General features: G+C 43.6%; 1 protein-coding gene across 1 annotated transcript; it reads left to right on the top strand.

Moving 5' to 3' along the window:
• Positions 1 to 666: 666 nt before the first annotated feature.
• On the top strand, positions 667 to 3897 carry Igll5 (immunoglobulin lambda like polypeptide 5). The gene is made up of 3 exons (XM_028779671.1): positions 667 to 956; positions 2071 to 2186; positions 3450 to 3897. Exons 1-3 carry the CDS (start codon positions 760 to 762, stop codon positions 3767 to 3769), a joined length of 633 nt encoding a protein of 210 aa, XP_028635504.1. The 5' UTR covers positions 667 to 759; the 3' UTR covers positions 3770 to 3897.
• Positions 3898 to 17427: the final 13530 nt, after the last annotated feature.

Genomic DNA, 17427 nt, shown 5'->3' with positions numbered 1-17427 from the left:
TTTTTTGAGACTAGATCTTGTTATATGTCACAGGCTGGCTTTGAACTCACCATCCTCCTGTCTCAGCTTCCCCGGTGCTGGAATTGCAGATAGCTGGCATGGTGAGTGGCTAATGTTTATCAGTTCTACTTTTAAAGATATGGGTGTTACCTACAAAGATTTGGGGTATCTTAGTTTGTGATATGAGACATACAGGTGGTGAACATGGTGCACTAAACAACATTTTAATTACTATATAATTTTTTTTTGATCAGTTCAGCTTTTTGCTGAACCTAAACTTCTGCTTTCAGGTTACCCCTGGCCCTACATAAGCTATAATTGTACCTTACATCTCTGGCATTAAGCCTCAGAGACTCTTTTCCATTGGGCAGGTGTTCAGTTACTTTCTATGGCCCCTCTAAGCCCTGGGGACCTGCTTCACAACCCAGGAACCTTCAGAGATCTGGATATCAGTCAGGCGGAGCCGTCCAGAGCTCCAGGGATGAGGTTAGACAAGCAGCTGTGAGTGAAAACAGTTGAGCTTGCATCCCAACCACAGCCTGGTAGTTTGCAGATGTCCCTTTGGGAGAGACCTCCACAGATGGTGACCATGGGCACTGGGGTGTGCCTTCGGGTGATGCAAACCAGAAACAACCTGGGGTTTGGCTACACAGATCCATCTGCTCTGGAATAGCTTTGGCCATCAGAGGAGGAGCAATCCTTTTTCCAGGATAACTACACTGCAAGTGGGGCTGGAGTTGACTTTGAACTTGAGGGTCAATGAAGCTCAGAGCAAGACAGACGACACTAGGTACTACCCTCAGGCAGTGTGAAGTTCTCCTTCTGTTGCTGCTGTTGGGCCCAGTGGTTGGTGTCCACCACACACTTTCCCCAAGCTCAGCACAAAGGAGCAGAGCTGTGGGCCCTGGTACTTCAGTGGGAAGCAGCAGGCTGAGCCTGTGGACCCTTCCAGGCAGGTAAGGGACTTGCTTATGGGGGAATGTATGTGTGTAGGTCCATGGACTGGAGGCTGGAATGGGTGTCTGGGAAAGAAGATGGCCTTTGAGGCCATAGGTGTGAGAAGGAAGTATCTGCCTAAGAGAAGGGGGCCAGGCAAATGCTAGCTTAAAGTTAGTACCTCGATCTTGCAAGGCCAGTGTTCTACCAATGAGCCACATCCATAGCCCACATCTCTTTTCCATTTATTTTGAGAAGTCTTGCTAGGTTGCCCAGGCTGACGGTACTCTCTGTAGCCTATGCAAGATTTGAACTTCCTATATCGTTCTAGATCCCTCCTCCTTCCTAAGTCCTCTTTAGTAGCTGGAATTAACACAGTGGTACCAGGTTATTTTATCATGTCATGTCCTAATTCATTTAGGACTGTGTGTGTTCATCTTAGTCAAATAGTTGCAGTTCTAGAAGTTTACTCTTAGGTAATTATCAAAACATCCATTAAATATTCTGAGAGTGTCGTGGAGTGGGAGGAGTAAACACTGTGGCTATGGAGACCACACAGTCAAGAAGACCTTGCCTGTCAAGCATGAGGATCTAGTTCATACTCTCAACAACCATGAATCTACTATTAAGATATGATCATATGTTTTTACTCAGATAAATAGAAAAAAAAAAGGTTAGTGTGCTGGCACACCCCTTACATCCCAGCAGTTGGGAGGCAGAGGCAGACAGACCTCTGTGAGTTTGAGGCCAGCCTTGTCTTTGTAGTAGCCTCATGATGGAAATGAAAACAAACGAATCCTCACAATATAGTGTGCATGGGTCCTGGAAGGAAGCACAGGACCAGGAGGAACTGATGCATGCATGTACACATGCACATATGCATGCACGCACACATATGCACAGACACAAATACACACCAGAGATTCCCAGTTCCACCACATTCACCAGAGAAGATACACCACCCAGGAATTTTCTGAGAATCTGCTGGCCCTGGTGTTGCCATCAATACTGAAAAAATTCAGAGATGGAAGTAGGAGATGGATAGATGGACTTGTTGGGATGCTGGCTGCTCATCTATTTTCTGCCAAGGACACAGGTCATTTCCTGAAGTCCTGTGCCTGACTCGTCCAACAGGTTCCTGTTCCAGATCATCCCACGGGGAGCAAGTCCCAGGTGTTGGCCCCATAGGCTTCCATCTGAGTCCCAGTTATGGTATGTCTTTGGTGGTGGGACCCAGCTCACAATACTAGGTAAGTGGTTTTCATGGTCTTATGATCCAACTGTTTCAGGAAAGTCCATTTTGCTCTGGGGAGTTCTTCCCATCTGCTTTTCCTAGTCTTGCAGTCTGAACTGTACCTTTTTCTGTGAATGAGGGAAAGGCAGTAGTTATAAGGTAAACCACATGAAAGGTCCCAATAGCTTCATCTGCTCTTTTAAGGCAGATGCCCAAGAAGGGATCAGAGAATGAGTTTTTCAAGCCATAGAGACCCCTACACCTCAACATTGAATCTGAGGTCCGGATGCCCATCCAGACTAAGGCTACATAGTAGGTGCAGGAATATGGCTGTTGCCATGAATCATTGCTGCCTTCAAAGATTCAGGCCACCATAGATAGAAAACCACAGAGGCTGAGAGAGGACTCTGGCTCAGTCTAATCTTCTGCTGGCCCATGAGGTCACAGAGACACAGAAAGGCTCTGAGTGACCAGGTAACTAGGACCAGTTCCTCCCAGGATGATTACTAGAAAAAAGATGTAGACTGTATATTGTTCCTGAGGCCTTTCAGGCCTGGAGCCCATTGTCTAACTTATCCATCTTCCTCAAGTATCCTTAGACTTAGATGAGGAATGAGGGAGCAAATGGTGCCAAGTGAAATCAGGAGTCACCAGAGACTTCCGAGGTGGTGAGGGGTTTGCTATCCATCCTAGTCTGGGAGACAGAGCCCAGGAACATAGGCAGTGTTGGTGTTGTGATTACTGTGGACAAAGCATGGGGTCCTTCGAGGAGTTCCTAGGATGTTTCAGGGTGGAAGCTAATCCTTGGTGAGGTAACTAAGTGGAATCTGGAGCACAGGTCCCGAAGTCCTTGTACAGCAGGCACACCTCAGGACCAGTTCCCCAGGACCAGCCATTCTCAGAGGAGGCTCTGAGCATTGGAGAAGCAACGAGGGTTGGGGAACTGCCCTCCACTCTACCCGCAGGCCAGGGTCAAATCCCAATTCAGATTCCAGCTCCTAGGGGCTAGAGAGTACAGCTGGCCTTAGTCTCAGTGGGGAAACAAAGATTGGAAAGGGCTGGGGCTGAGTCATTTCACCTGGAAGAGGAACATGATCTAATGGGTGCCAGCCTGTCTGCTGTCCAGTGGACTCAAGTGGGCAGAGGAGAAGAAGGAAGCATTCCTGGATAGAACACTGTGATACTGTAGTGAACAGTCACAGAGCTGATAAGAGAAGGATGCTTCCTTATCACAGGAGCTCTCCTATGCCAACTCTTGTCCCCTTCTCTATCTGTGCAGGTCAGCCTAAGTCTGACCCCTTGGTCACTCTGTTCCTGCCTTCCTTAAAGAATCTCCAGGCTAACAAGGCCACACTAGTGTGTCTGGTGAGCGAATTCTATCCAGGTACTTTGGTGGTAGACTGGAAGGTAGATGGAATACCTGTCACTCAGGGTATAGAGACAACTCAACCCTCCAAACAGACAAACAACAAGTACATGGCCAGCAGCTACCTGACACTGATGTCTGACCAGTGGACGCCTCACAGTAGATACAGCTGCCGGGTCACTCATGAAGGAAACACTGTGGAGAAGAGTGTGTCACCTGCTGAATGTTCTTAGACCATGATCCTCCCTGAAGCCTTAGGGGCCTGGATCTGAAGTGCCAGAAAAAAAAAGTTGTTTTTTTCTCCCACTAACCATCCCACTCTCTTTCCTGTGCCTAAAACTCAATAAATATCTTATCACCATCAAGAGAGTCTTGTCTATCTCATCACTTGCATGCCCGGGGAGTCCTGGGACTCAGTGGGAAACTAACCCAGAGGAGAGTACCCAATCTGAGTATTCTCTGGAAAATAGTGTTGTTGTTAAAATTCCTTCCTAGGGGAGACATATGCAACATATACCTCTCCTGCTAAGGTCCCAACAACAAGTCAAGGTATGATTTCATCAAAGTTCATTCTGGGAAACCAATGAGTTTCTTCGCTTCCTTACAGAAATAGGTGAGTGGTTATTTACTGGGATGTGGGTGCCCCCCTCTCCTAATAGGCTGCACCTGAAAATCCTTACCCAGAAGGGTGAGGGCCTGTCCATATCCTCACTAATTAAGGCAGAAATGTATTCAACAGATTGAAGAGAAGATCTTGATACTCAGGTAAGAATCTCACACCCCTTTCCATCTCTTCATTTGGAGGTATAAACCATCAACAAACCCAACAGGAATGATTTTTTTTATAGTGGGGTGCAGCTGAATGCCCCAAGATGACAGTTTCTTGGGTTGGTGAACAGCCACTCACTGTTGGAGATTGGTTCTGATGCTTTGATTCAAGAATCTGTATGCCCAAACACTAAAGATCCTTGTCTCCAATTGGTTTGGGGTCCTGGTCCCCAAATGGCCAATGGCTGGCATGGGGCAGGACCCTAGAGTTTTGCAGGCTAGGAGACAGGGGAGAGAGAAGGAATCGCCATGAAGTGAGAGACTGCAGGAGAGAAAGCCAACCAGCCATGTGAGAATTTAGGTGGGCAGCCATTGGCCACTTTCCTAACTGGGCCTGGGGTAGCAGGGGAAGCTTTAGGAGTTCGCCTTTGAGATAGCCAAGGCATTTTAAAATTAACCGGTGCGTGTGCGTGTGCGTGCTTGTGGGAATCCAAAGAGTTCCTGGGTGGGTGGCTGGAAGTATGAGATCCATCGGGTACACAAAGCGGTGTAGCTAGCTAAAAATGGCTACAACTCACAATTCAAAGAGTTTATTTGGCTTATACTTCCATATTCCTGTGAAGTTGGGACAGGAACTCACATAGAGCAGGAACCTGGGGTCAGTAGCTGATATAGAGGCCATAGAGGATCTTATTACTTACTGGCTTGTTTCTCATGACTTGCTTAGCTTACTTTTTTTTTTTTTTTTTTTTTTTTTTTTTTTTTAATAGAACTCAGGAATGGCATCACCAACAAGGGACTGGGCTTTCCCTCATTAGTCACTAATGATAAAACGCTCTACAGGCTTGCCTATAGTCGGATCTTAGGGAGGACTTTTCTCAATTGAAGTTCCCCCTTCTCAGTGGACTTTAGCTCGTGTTAAGTTGACATAAAACCAGCCAGTACAATGCCTCAACAGAATGAATACATATGACAAACCACACCTAACATCACTCTAAGTGAAGCAAAACCTGAAGCAATCACATTGAAATCAGGGCTAAGACAGGGCTGTCCACAATTGCCACTCCTTTTCAATATGGTACTTGACACACTAGCTAGAGAAATAAGACAAGAGGAGGAAACTAAAGGGCTATAAATAGGAAAAGAACCCATCAAAGTATCTCTACATAAACAGACACAAAAAATTCCACCAGGAAACATTTAGAAATGACCAACAAGTTCAGCAAAATGGTCTAATATAAGCTTAACTTACAAAAATTAGTAGCCATTCTGTTTACCAACAACAAACTCTGAGAAATTCATCATGGACACCCTTACATTTGCAATAGCAATAATGACTTTTTCTAAAAATTAGCTTGAACATGGAAGTGAAAGACCTCTACAATGATGATTTTAAATCTCCAAAGAAAGAAATTGAGGAAGACACCAGAAGACAGGAAGATTTCCCATGATCATAGCTTGGTTTGAATATGCTTGGCTCTTGGGAAATGGCACTATTAGGAGTAGTGGCTTTGTTGGAGTAGGTGTAGCTTTGTTGGAGGAAGTGCATCACTGTGGCTTTGAAGCTTCACCCAGTGTGGAAGAGACTCTCTTCCTGGCAGCCTGCAGAAGAGCCAGCTTCCTCCTGGCTACCTTCAGATTAAGATATAGAACTCTCAGCTCTTCTCCAGTACCACATCTGCCTGGACACTGTCATGCTTCCTACCAAGATGATAATGGTCTGAACATACGAAACTGTAATCCAGCCCCAATGAAATGTTATCCCTTATAAGAGTTGCCTTGGTCTTAGTGTCTCTTCACAGCAATAAAACTCTAAGATTTTGTGAAATTAATATTATGAAAATGACCGTTCTACCCAAAGCAATTTACAGAACCAATATAACTCCAGTCAAAATACCCACATTACATATATATATTTTTGTATTTTTTATTGGATATTTTCTTTATTTACATTTTAATTGTTTTCCCCTTTCCAGGTCTCCCCTTTGAAAACCCACTATCCCATCTCCTCTCCCCCTACCTCTATGAGAGTGACCCCCACCCACCCACCCCTGTCTTCTCGCCCTGGCATTCGCCTACACTGAGGCATTGAACACCCTCAGGCCCAAGGTAATGCTCCTCCCACTGACGTCCAACAAGGCCATCCTCGGCCACATATGGAGCCAGAGCCATGGGTCCCTCCATGTGTACTCTTTGGCTGGTGGTCCAGTCCCCAGAAGCTCCAGGGAAGGGTCTGGCCAGTTGACACTGTTGCTCCCTCCATGGGGCTGCAAGCCTCCTCAGCTCCTACAGTCCCTTCTCCAACTCCTACATCAGGGACCCCGTGCTCAGTCCAATGTTTGGCTTCGAACATCTGCCTCTGTATTTGTCAGGTTCTGGCAGAGCCTCTCAGGAGACAGCCATATCAGGTTCCTGTCAGCAAGCACTTCCCAGCACCGGCAATAGCCTCTGGGTTTGGTGACTGTATATGGGATGGCTCTCCAGGTGGGGAAGTCTCTGGAAGGCCTTTCCTTCAGTCTCTGCTCCACACTTTGTCTCCATATTTCCTCCCATGAGTATTTTGTTCCCTCTTCTAAGAAGCACTGAAGTACCCACACTTTGGTGTTCCTTCTTCTAGAGCTTCATGTGGTCTGTGAATTGAATCTTGGGTATTCTGAACTTTTGGGCTAATATCAGTGAGTGCATACCATGTGTGTTCTTTTGTGACTTGATACCTCACTGAGGATGATATTTTCTAGTTCCATCCATTTGCCTAAGAATTTTATGAAGTCATTGCTTTTAATAGCTGAGTAGTACTCCATTGTGTAAATGTACCACATTTTCTGTATCCATTTCTCTGTTGAAGGACATCTGGGTTGTTACCAGCTTCTGGCTATTATAAACAAGGCTGATATGAACATAGTGAAGCATATGTCCTTGTTACATGTTGGGGCATCTTCTGGGTATATGCCCAGGAGTGGTATAGCTGGGTCTTCAGGTAATACTATGCCCAATTTTCTGAGGAACCACCAGACTGATTTCCAGAGTAGTTGTACCAGCTTACAATCCCACCAACAATGGAGGAGTGTTCCTCTTTCTCCACATCCTTGCTAGCATCTGCTGTTACCTGAGTTTTTGATCTTAGCCATTTTGATTGGTGTGAGGTAGAATCTCAGGGTTGTTTTGATTTGCATTTCTCTGATGACAAAGGATGCTGAACTTTTCTTTAGGTGCTTCTCAGCCATTCAAGTTCCCTCAGTTGAGAATTCTCTGTTTTACTTTGTATCCCATTTTTAATAGGGTTATTTGGTTGTCCGGAGTCTAATTTCTTGAGTTCTTTGTATATATTAGTTATTAGCCCTCTATCGGATGTAGAATTGGAAAAGATCTTTTCCCAATCTATTGGTTGCCATTTTGTCCTATTGACAGTGTCCTTTGCCTTACAGAAGTTTTGCAATTTTATGAGGTTCCATTTGTCTTTTGTTGAACTTAGAGCATAAGCCATTGGTGTTCTATTCAAGAACTTTCCCCCGTGCCCATGTGTTTGAGGCTTTTCCCCACCCTCTCTTCTGTTAGTTTCAGTGTATCTGGATTTATGTGGAGGTTGTTAATCCACTTGGACTTGAGCTTTGTACAAGGAGATGAGATTGGAGTCATACCAAGATATTTTATATTATTTGTGACTGTTATCAAGGGTGTTGCTTTCCTAATTTCTTTCTCAGTCCATTTATCCTTTGAGTAGAGGAAGGCTACTGATTTGTTTGAGTTGATTTTATAACCAGCCACTTTGATGAAGTTGTTTTTTCAGGTTTAGGAGTTCTCTGGTGGAAGTTTTGGGGTCACTTAAGTATACTATCATATATCAGCAAATAGTGATATTTTGACTTCTTCCTTTCCTATCTGTATCCCTTTGACTTTCTTTTGTTGTCTAATTGCTCTGGCTAGGACTTCCAGTACTATATTGAATAGGTAGGGGGAGAGTGGGCAGCCTTGTCTAGTCCTTGATTTTGGTGGGATTGCTTCAAGTTTCTCTCAAGTTAGTTTGATGTTGGCTACTGGTATGTTGCTTTTACTATGTTTGGGTATGGGCCTTGAATTCCTGATCTTTCCAAGACTTTTAACATGAAGGGATATTGAATTTTGTCAAATGCTTTTTCATCTAATGAAATGATCATATGTTTTTTTCTTCTAGTTTTTTTTTTTTATGTAGTGGATTACATTGATGGATTTCCATATATTGAACCATCCCTGCATCCCTGGGATGAAGGCTACTTGATCGTGGTGAATGATCGTTTTGATGTGTTCTTGGATTTGGTTTGTGAGAATTTTATTGAGTATTTTTACATCAATATTCATAAGGGAAATTGGTCTGAAGTTTTCTTTCTTTGTTGGATCTTTGTGTGGTTTTGGTATCAGTGTAAACTGTGGCTTCATAGAATGAATTGGAAAGTGTTCCTTCTTTTTCTATTTTGTGGAATAGTTTCAAGAGTATTGATACTAGGTCTTCTTTGAAGGTCTGATAGAATTCTGCACTAAACCCTGGGCTTTTCTTGGTTGGGAGACTTTTAATGACTGCTTCTATTTCTTTAGGGGTTATGGGATTGTTTAGATGGTTTATTTGCTCCTGATTTAACTTTGGTACCTGGTATATGTCCAGAAAATTGTCCATTTCATCCAGGCTTTGCAGTTTTTTTGAATATAGGCTTTTGCAGTAGGATCTGATGATTTTTTTTTAATTTCCTCAGTTTTTGTTGCTATATCTCCCTTTTCATTTCTAATTTTCTTAATTTGAATACTGCGTCTGTGCCCTCTGGTTAGTCTGGCTAAGGGTTTATCTACCTTGTTGATTTTCTCAAAGAACCAGCTCCTGGTTTTGTTAGTTCTTTGTATAGTTCTTTTTGTTTCTACTTGGTTGATTTCACCCTGAGTTTAGTTATTTCCTGTCATCTACTTCTCTCGAGTGTATTAGCTTCTTTTTGTTCTGGAGCTTTCAGGTGTGTTGTCAATGTATGCTCTTTCCAGTTTCTTTTTGGAGGCACTTAGAGCTATGAGTTTTCCTCTTAGCACTGCTTTCATTGTGTCCCTTAAGTTTGGGTATGTTGTGCCTTCATTTTCATTAAAAATTAAAAAGTCTTTAATTTCTTTCTTTATTTCTTCCTTGACCAAGTTATCATTGAGTAGGGCATTGTCCAGCTTCCATGTTTATGTGATCTTTTTGTTGTTATTAAAGACCAGCCTTAGTCCGTGGTGATATGATAGGATGCATGGGATTATTTCAATCTTCTTGTATTTGTTGAGTCCTATTTTGTGACTGATTATATGGTCAGTTTTGGAGAAGGTACCATGAGGTGCTGAGAAGAAGGTGTATTCTTTTGTTTAAGAATGAAATGTTCTATGGATATCTGTTAAATCCATTTGGTCCATAACTTGTTAGTTTCAATGTGTCTCTGTTTAGTTTCTGTTTCCATAACCTGTCCAGTGATGATAGTGGGGTGTTGAAGTCTCCCACTATTATCGTGTACCATGCAATGTGTGTTTTAGTAATGTTTCTTTTATGAATGTGGGTGCCCATTCATTTGGAGCATAGATGTTCAGAACTGAGAGTTCTTTTTGGTAGATTTTTCCTTTGATGAGTATGAAGTATCCTTCCCTATCCTTTTTGTTAACTTCTAATTGAAAGTCGATTTTATTTGATATTAGAGTGGCTATTCCAGCTTGTTTCTTTGGACCATTTGCTTGGAAAATTGTTTTCTAGCCCTTTCCTCTGTCTTTGACACTGAGATGAGTTTCCTGTATGCAGCAAAATGCTGGGTCCTGTTTACACATCCAGTCTGTTAGTCTGCGTCTTTTTATTAATTGAGTCCATTGATGTTAAGAGATATTAAGGAAAGATAATTATTGCCTCTTGTTATTTTTGATGTTATTTTTATGTTTGTGTAGTGATTTCCTTTTGAGTTTGTTAAAAGAAGATTAGTTTCTTGGTTTTTTTTTTTTTTTAGGGTGTAGTTTTCTATCTTGTGTTGGCGTTTTTCATCCTTTTCCCTTTGTCTGGCTGGATTTGTGGAAAGATATTGTGTGAATTTGTTTTTTTCATGGAATATATTGGTTTCTCCGTCTATAGTAATTGAGAGTTTTGCTGGGTATAGTAATCTGGGCTGGCGTTTATGTTCTCTTAGGATCATCTGCCCAGGATCTTCTAGCTTTCATAGTCTCTAGTGAGAAGTCTGTAGTTATGATAGGTCTGCCTTTATATGTTACTTGACCTTTTTACCTAACTGCTTTTAATATTCTTTCTTTGTTTTATGCACTTGATGTTTTGACTATTATGTGATGGGAGGAATTTCTTTTCTGGTCCAATCTATTTGGAGTTCTGTAGGCTTCTTGTATGCTTATGGGAAGTTTTCTTCTATAGTTTTGTTGAAGATATTTACTGGCCCTTTAATTTGGGAATCCTTGCTCTCTTCTATACCTGTTATCCTTAGGTCTGGTAGGAGCTTTTTGCATTTTGCACTTTCATTGACTGTTGTGTCAATGTTTTCTATAGTATCTTCTGTTCCTGAACTTCTCTCTTTTTTCTCTTGTATTCTGTTGGTGATGTTTGCATCCATGACTCCTGATTTCTTTCCTAGGTTTTCTATCTCCAGGGTAGTCTCCCTTTGTGATTTCTTTATTGTTTCTACTTCCATTTTTATGTCCTGGATGGTTTTGTTCAATTCCTTCACCTGTTTGACTGTGTTCTCTTTAAGGGATTTTTCTGTTTCCTCTTCAAGGGCTTCTACCTGTTTACCTGTGTTCCCCTGTATTTCTTTAAGGCAGTTATGTCCTTCTTAAATTCTTCTATCATTACCATGAGATATGATTTTAAATCAGAGTTTTGCTTTTCTGGTGTTTTGAGGGTATCTGGGGCTCACTGTGGTGGGAGATATGGGTTCTTATGATGCCAATTAGCCTTGGTTTCTGTTGCTTATGTTCTTGCCCTTGCCTTTTGCCATCTGGTTATCTCTCGTGTTAGCTTGTCCTGCTGTCTTGAACTGCAGCTTGTCCCTCCTGCAAGCCTGTGTGTCAGTACTCCTGGGAGAGCAGTTCTCTCTGGGAGGAATTTGGATATGGAGATCTGTGTGGCACTGGGACAGCTCTAGGGTGCAGACGGAAACTGGAAAGATCCTGTCCCTGGCTGGTCCTTGATTCCTGTGTCCTCAGGGTTCTGGGTGGGTCCATTTGAGCAGAAGTGGTGGTGTTACATGTGCTCACAGATATGTCCACACTCCTGGGAAACCAGCTCTCTCCTAGCGGTATTTGGATATAGAAGACTGTGGCACAGGATCAGATCCAGGCACAGATGGAAACCGAAAGGGACTCACAACACTCTTTACAAGATTAGAAAACACTATCCTGAAACTCACATGGAAGCATAACAGACTGGGGGAGTCAAGGCAATCCTGAGCAAAAGAATAGTGTGAGAAGATTACCATGTCCGATTTCATGCTATATTACAGAGTTACAGTAACAAAAACAACATAGGCCTGGCTCAGAGATAGACATGTAGACCTGTGCAACAGGTTAGAGCACAGGCCTGGCTCAGAGATAGATATGTAGACCTATGTAACAAGGTAGAAGACTCAAACATGAGTTCAAATGATGACAGAAATCTGATATTTAACAAAGATACAAAATACACAATGAAACAAAGACAGTATCATATATATATATATATATATATATATATATGTATAACATTTGTTTATTTATTTATTTACAATCCAGCCATTGGTTCCCTCCTATTCTCAGAGCACATGATAGGAGCGTGTTGTGTTCAAGGTTGAGACAAGGGGTTTTGGAAGACCACTGGTACCCCTGCAGGGGATGCTCAGAGCTAGGTAACTGTCCAGCCTGTACCTGTTTCTGGGGTCATACCTGCTCACATATTATTCTGCTGATGAGATTGCCTCTGTACCTGGAGCCAACAGCTGCTCATCACAAGTGGTCAGGGGCCAGCAGCCGAAAAGCTGCCTTCAGGGCATCATACCTGCCCCTCCCACAGTTCTTCATCCTATTCCTCCTCGATCTGTCTCTGAGAGGATGGTCCCACCGCCAGGCCTCCCTGCCCTTTGGGGCCTCAAGTCTCTCGAGAATTAGGCACATAGTCTCTCACTGAGACTAGACCAGGCAGTCCTCTGCTATATATGTGTTGGGGGCCTCGTTTCAGCATGTGTATGCTGCCTGGTTGGTGACTCAGTGTCTGGGAGCTCCCAAGGGTCAGGGTGAATTGAGACTTCTGGCCTTCCTATGGAGTCACCCTCCTCTTCAGCTTCTTCAATCCTTCCTCTAATTCAACCATAGGGGTCCCTGATTTCAGTCTAATGGTTGGGAAGTATCTGTGCAAAGACAGCATCTTCAATAAAGTGTTCTGGCAAAAGTGGGCACATACTTATAGAAGTGTAGTGTGTAGTTTTAAAAAAATGATCCATGCTATGCCTGGCTAGGCACTGGCATTGGCAGTCTCGCCTACCCCTATGACCAGCCCCACATTTGCCCTGGTTCTTGCTGCCAGCCTGCTGCCAAGCCACTCCAGTCTTCTCAGGCCATCCATCCCTGGTGGTTCAAGTATTCTGACCTGTGAACATCTGAATGCTTAGTAACTTAACATTCTCTGAAAAAAAAAAATGAGCCTGAGATAACCATTAGTCTGGTGCCAGGGAGCTTGGACAGTGAGCTAGCAAATTAAATGACCACCAGTTTGTTGCCAAGCAGGCCTGAGAGAGGCAGAGCAGGCCTGAGATGACCCTTGCCTGGTACCATAATACACAAGCAGAGACTACTCCTGAGATGACCTCAGACACCAGAGACCCTGGACACCACTAAGAGGAGCAAGAAAGTGGTGGAAAAATGGAAGAAAAGAGAAACAGAAGGGTGTGGACACAATAACAAGAGACAGAACTGGAGACTCCAGGGTAGAGAGGAACAGCCTGACATGAGTAGTTGGTGATGCCACCTGGGACATGTTGGGGTTCTGGCCTGTGCTGCCACCACATCTGGGTCTGTGGCCCTGCAGCAGTAGGGGTCTGTTACCACCAAAGGCCAGGATGCCACCTGAGGACAGGATAGCTGAGTGTGCAAAGCTGGACCCACCTGTCACTTGGGTACTGTGAGAGAACTGATTCTATAATCATGAGAGCAGGAGAGATGGCCCCGCCCCTCACCAGCTTTATTCAGAACTTGGGAGAGTGGGCCCTGCACCTTCCCTAGGCAGGACAATAGAGCTGACCCTGGTGGCAGGGCGAGCAGGTGAGCCAGCCCTGAGGGTGTGAGCATTGGAGATCTGGCCCTGCAACTTGTCCGCCATGCAGCAGTATGGGTGAGATGCCCTCTTCTACCCTTACTCCTTGTCACAGCAGGAAGGAGAGCTGTCCCTGCCCCTCACCTGCTACAGTACTTGAGAGGGTGGATCCTATACTTTGACTGGGCAGCAGGGCAGAGCTGGCCTGAGCTGCAGGGGCTACTGATGAACATGAGAGCAGAAGAGCCTGTGACAGTGTGACAGGGGCTGGAGGGCTGGGGAGGTGGAGTTGGGGTGGTCAGGATCTTGGTCAGTGTGAGTGTGGAAAAAACAGCCTTCTCTGGAGATAGTTTTCATTGAGACAGCTCTCTTTATTGTGGGGGAACAAGGTCTAGATAAACCTTGGGGAGTTGGTAGGGGTTTTTGGGTTGAAGGTATATTATTGGTTGGTACTTAGGTGCTGGGGAACGCTTCATTTGTATGAAGAGGAATTCCAGGTGTTTGCTGGACATGTCCTTATAAGGAGAGAGGAAGTTTAACCTGCAATCTGGTCACCAGGCTACACGACTATCTCAAGGGTGGCAGAGGTTGGGGTCACAAGGCTATGCACACCAGGACATACAGACCCAGAGCAGGGAGGAAGCAGTCCTATTTCCACTGGTCTCAGGATGAGATTTTGGGGGTTTGGACATGTCTTGACCTTACTCTTGCTCCGGTCCATCTCTCCCTGCCACATGGCTTTCCCATCCACAGCCACCCACCTAGGGGTGGCACCAACCACAGTGGACTGGACTTTTCCACATAAATCATCAATTAAAAAAAATGTCCTACAAACTTTCCTACAGGCAATCTGATAGATGCAGTTCCTAAATTAAGATTCTGTTTTCTTATTCAAGAGGCAGAGGCTGAGGCAGTGGCGGTGGCAAGTTGATTTCCACAAGTTCCAGGCCAGCCTGATTTATAGAGTGAATTCCAGGTCAACCAGGGCTACACAGAGAAACCCTGTCTTAACCCCCCCTCACCCCAAAGATTTTGTTTTCTCAGCTTGAATCAAGTTGAAATAAAAAAAACAAAACAAACTTACCATTACAGGAGGGATAGTAACATTAACAAATCAACTTACAACTCTATCAACAAACTTACCATTACAGGAGGGATAGTAACATTAACAAATCAACTTACAACTCTATTAAAAGAGAGTTGAATCCAAATTACATTTATAGAATAAGGTAAAACTTCAAGATTTACCTGTCCACGTACTTCTGTTTGTTGAAAGTGTTTTTGGAAAATATCTTTGTGGTTTATAATTTTAAAAGGCTCTTTTTTTCTTTATTGAAGTTGGAGAGTTAAAGAAAGTTACATTTTAACCTTGAACAGATAAACTATTTTGTAAGCAGAGAGGGCAGAAGTTCTTTCTATATGCTAGCCCTGTAATTGGAATCTCGAACATAGCAGGTGTGCATTACCTGGGGAGCTGAAAGAGACAGCAAATTCTTACTCTGACAAGAGAACGTCTCTGCTGACAGGCTGGACCCAGAGCCTGTGTCTATAGAACCTATACATATAGCACCTATACATATATAGCACATATACATACATATACACACATATAGCACCCATATACATAGCACCTATACATACTGAACCTATAAACATACCACCTATACACATAGCACTTATACACATAACACCTATACATGCAGCACCTATACATGCAGCAACAATACACACACCACTTATACATATAGCACTTATACACATAGCACCTATACACATAGCACCTATAAAGACAGCACCTCTACACACAGCATCTATATACACAACACCTCTACACACAGCACCACTACACACAGCACATATACACACAACACCTATACACACAGCACCTCTACACACAACACCTATACCTATAGTACCTATATATACAGCACCTATACATATAGAACCTATACACTTGCCAGAGGATTTTCACCATCTTCTGTGTTGTGCCTGGAGATGGGGGATTGACAGTCTCAGAGTGCTCATCTATTTTTCAATCCAGAAACCAATAAAAGTTGTCAGATAATAATAAATACTGGACTTTGAAGGGCCAGGCCTAAGATCAGTTGGTACTTTACCTGTTTAGTTCTAATCTGTCTGTGTTGGACTCATCAATCAAAACCAAACCAAACCAAACCTCTGACCAAGTAGTGAGTTCCTGTCAGTCAGTTAAGGGGATGAAGGGAGCAGAAGTCCACATTTGGATGATCTCAGTGTGTGAATCAGGGTCCTCCAGAGTAACAGAACTTACAGAATGAATCCTTTTCTATATATATAGAAAGAAGATTTATTGGAATGACTTAAATGTGGGCTTTGGTCCACCTAACCCAACAATGTCTGGCTGTGAATGGAAAGTCTAAGAATTCAGTAGTTCAGTTCATGATGCTGGAATTTCTCAGCTGTTCCTCTGTAGACGCTGGAATCCTAAAGAGGTAGGCTCTAATGCCAGTGAAGGAATGGATGTGCTAGCAAAGTGAGAGCAAGCAGACAAAGAGAAAAACCTTCCTTCTTCCATGTGCTTATTATATAGGCTTCTGGTAGAAGGTATGGCCCAGATTAAAGGCATTTTAATGCCTTTCCCTCATTAAGATCTATATTAGAAATGGATCTTCCCACTTCATATTAAATAAAAATTCCTCACAGGTGTGCCCTCAACTTTTGGGTTTTAGTTAGTTCCAGATGTAGCCAAGCTGTCAACTAAGAACAGCCACTACATTAAGACTCAACACAAGTGAACCCTAATTTCTCTTTTGAGTAAGTCTGTTCAGATGGACTTCAAAGGAATCTGCACAGATGGAGGCGCACCACCATGAATACTGCATCCAGGGGGGCATGTTTATTTATCCCAGCTCATAGTGGGGCCAGGCTGTGTACAGCCTGTGTACATTCATATTTTTAAAACTTGCTGCACTACCTGAACATAACAATATCACTCTGTGCCAACAACTTCGCTAATGTACGGGCTTTGTGTGTACAGGCTGTGAAGTGCGGTTTCAGAAGTTCAGTAGCAAGCACTGTGAAGACTCACCTTGAAGAAATGAGTTGTCTCAATCTAACAGTTTATAGTCAAATTGCAGAGGGCGGCTCATGCCTAAATGGGATCTCTATGTCACACCCCTCCACACAAGGCTTAGGGACTATCACAGGAGAAGGGCCAGAACAACTGTGAAGTTCAGAGGTCAAGATGTCAGGAAATTGTCTCCTGGCATGAACTCACAGCCACTGTGCTTGCCAGCACAAGATCAAGCTGGTCTACATTTCAGTATGCATGGGGGAAGGGCTCAAGACCTCCTCCAAGGTGAGGAGCTGTTGGCAGTTAATGGCTTCTGGGGATGTGTGTGTCAGTTTTCTTTAGAGGTGCAGCCCTTGTTACATTGCCCATGCTACAGTGGATGGCTCCATATGCGTGTGTATATGGGTAGCACCAACTGGACTCAGTGTGTTATTATTTTTTTTAAAAGGATAATAGTTTATAGCTGCCAACCCCAAACACCAAATCCTTCAGCCCTGCTGCTTGAGCGCTGCTTCAGCTCCTGTAGTTACCAGCAGCTGTCCTTGCAACTCCTGGTACCCTTCTCATAATGAATGACTATACATGATGACTGTCTTAGTTAGGGTTTCCATTGCTGTGAAGAGACACCATGACCAAAGGAATGCTTATGAAGGACAGCATTTAATCGAGGCTGGCTTACCGTTTCAGAAGTTCAGTCTACTATAATCATGGTGGAAGCACGATGGCATGCAGGAAGACTTGCATGGTGCTGGAGGAGCTGAGAGGTCTACATATTGATCCATAGGCAGCAGAAGGAGACTGTATCTCATCTTGGT

Source organism: Grammomys surdaster, unplaced genomic scaffold (genome assembly GCF_004785775.1).
Source record: "Grammomys surdaster isolate TR1022 unplaced genomic scaffold, NIH_TR_1.0 358, whole genome shotgun sequence".
Classification (NCBI taxonomy): domain Eukaryota; kingdom Metazoa; phylum Chordata; class Mammalia; order Rodentia; family Muridae; genus Grammomys; species Grammomys surdaster.
This window is presented reverse-complemented; position numbering and strand designations above follow the sequence as displayed.

What these genes read in the sequence shown, in the direction of transcription:
- Igll5 (XM_028779671.1), top strand. Translation starts at nt 760, where the DNA reads ATGAAGCTCAGAGCAAGACAGACGACACTAGGTACTACCCTCAGGCAG. An exon ending in CTGTGGACCCTTCCAGGCAG is followed by an intron (nt 957 to 2,070) that starts GTAAGGGACTTG and finishes CTCGTCCAACAG; the next exon opens with GTTCCTGTTCCAGATCATCC. An exon ending in GACCCAGCTCACAATACTAG is followed by an intron (nt 2,187 to 3,449) that starts GTAAGTGGTTTT and finishes CTATCTGTGCAG; the next exon opens with GTCAGCCTAAGTCTGACCCC.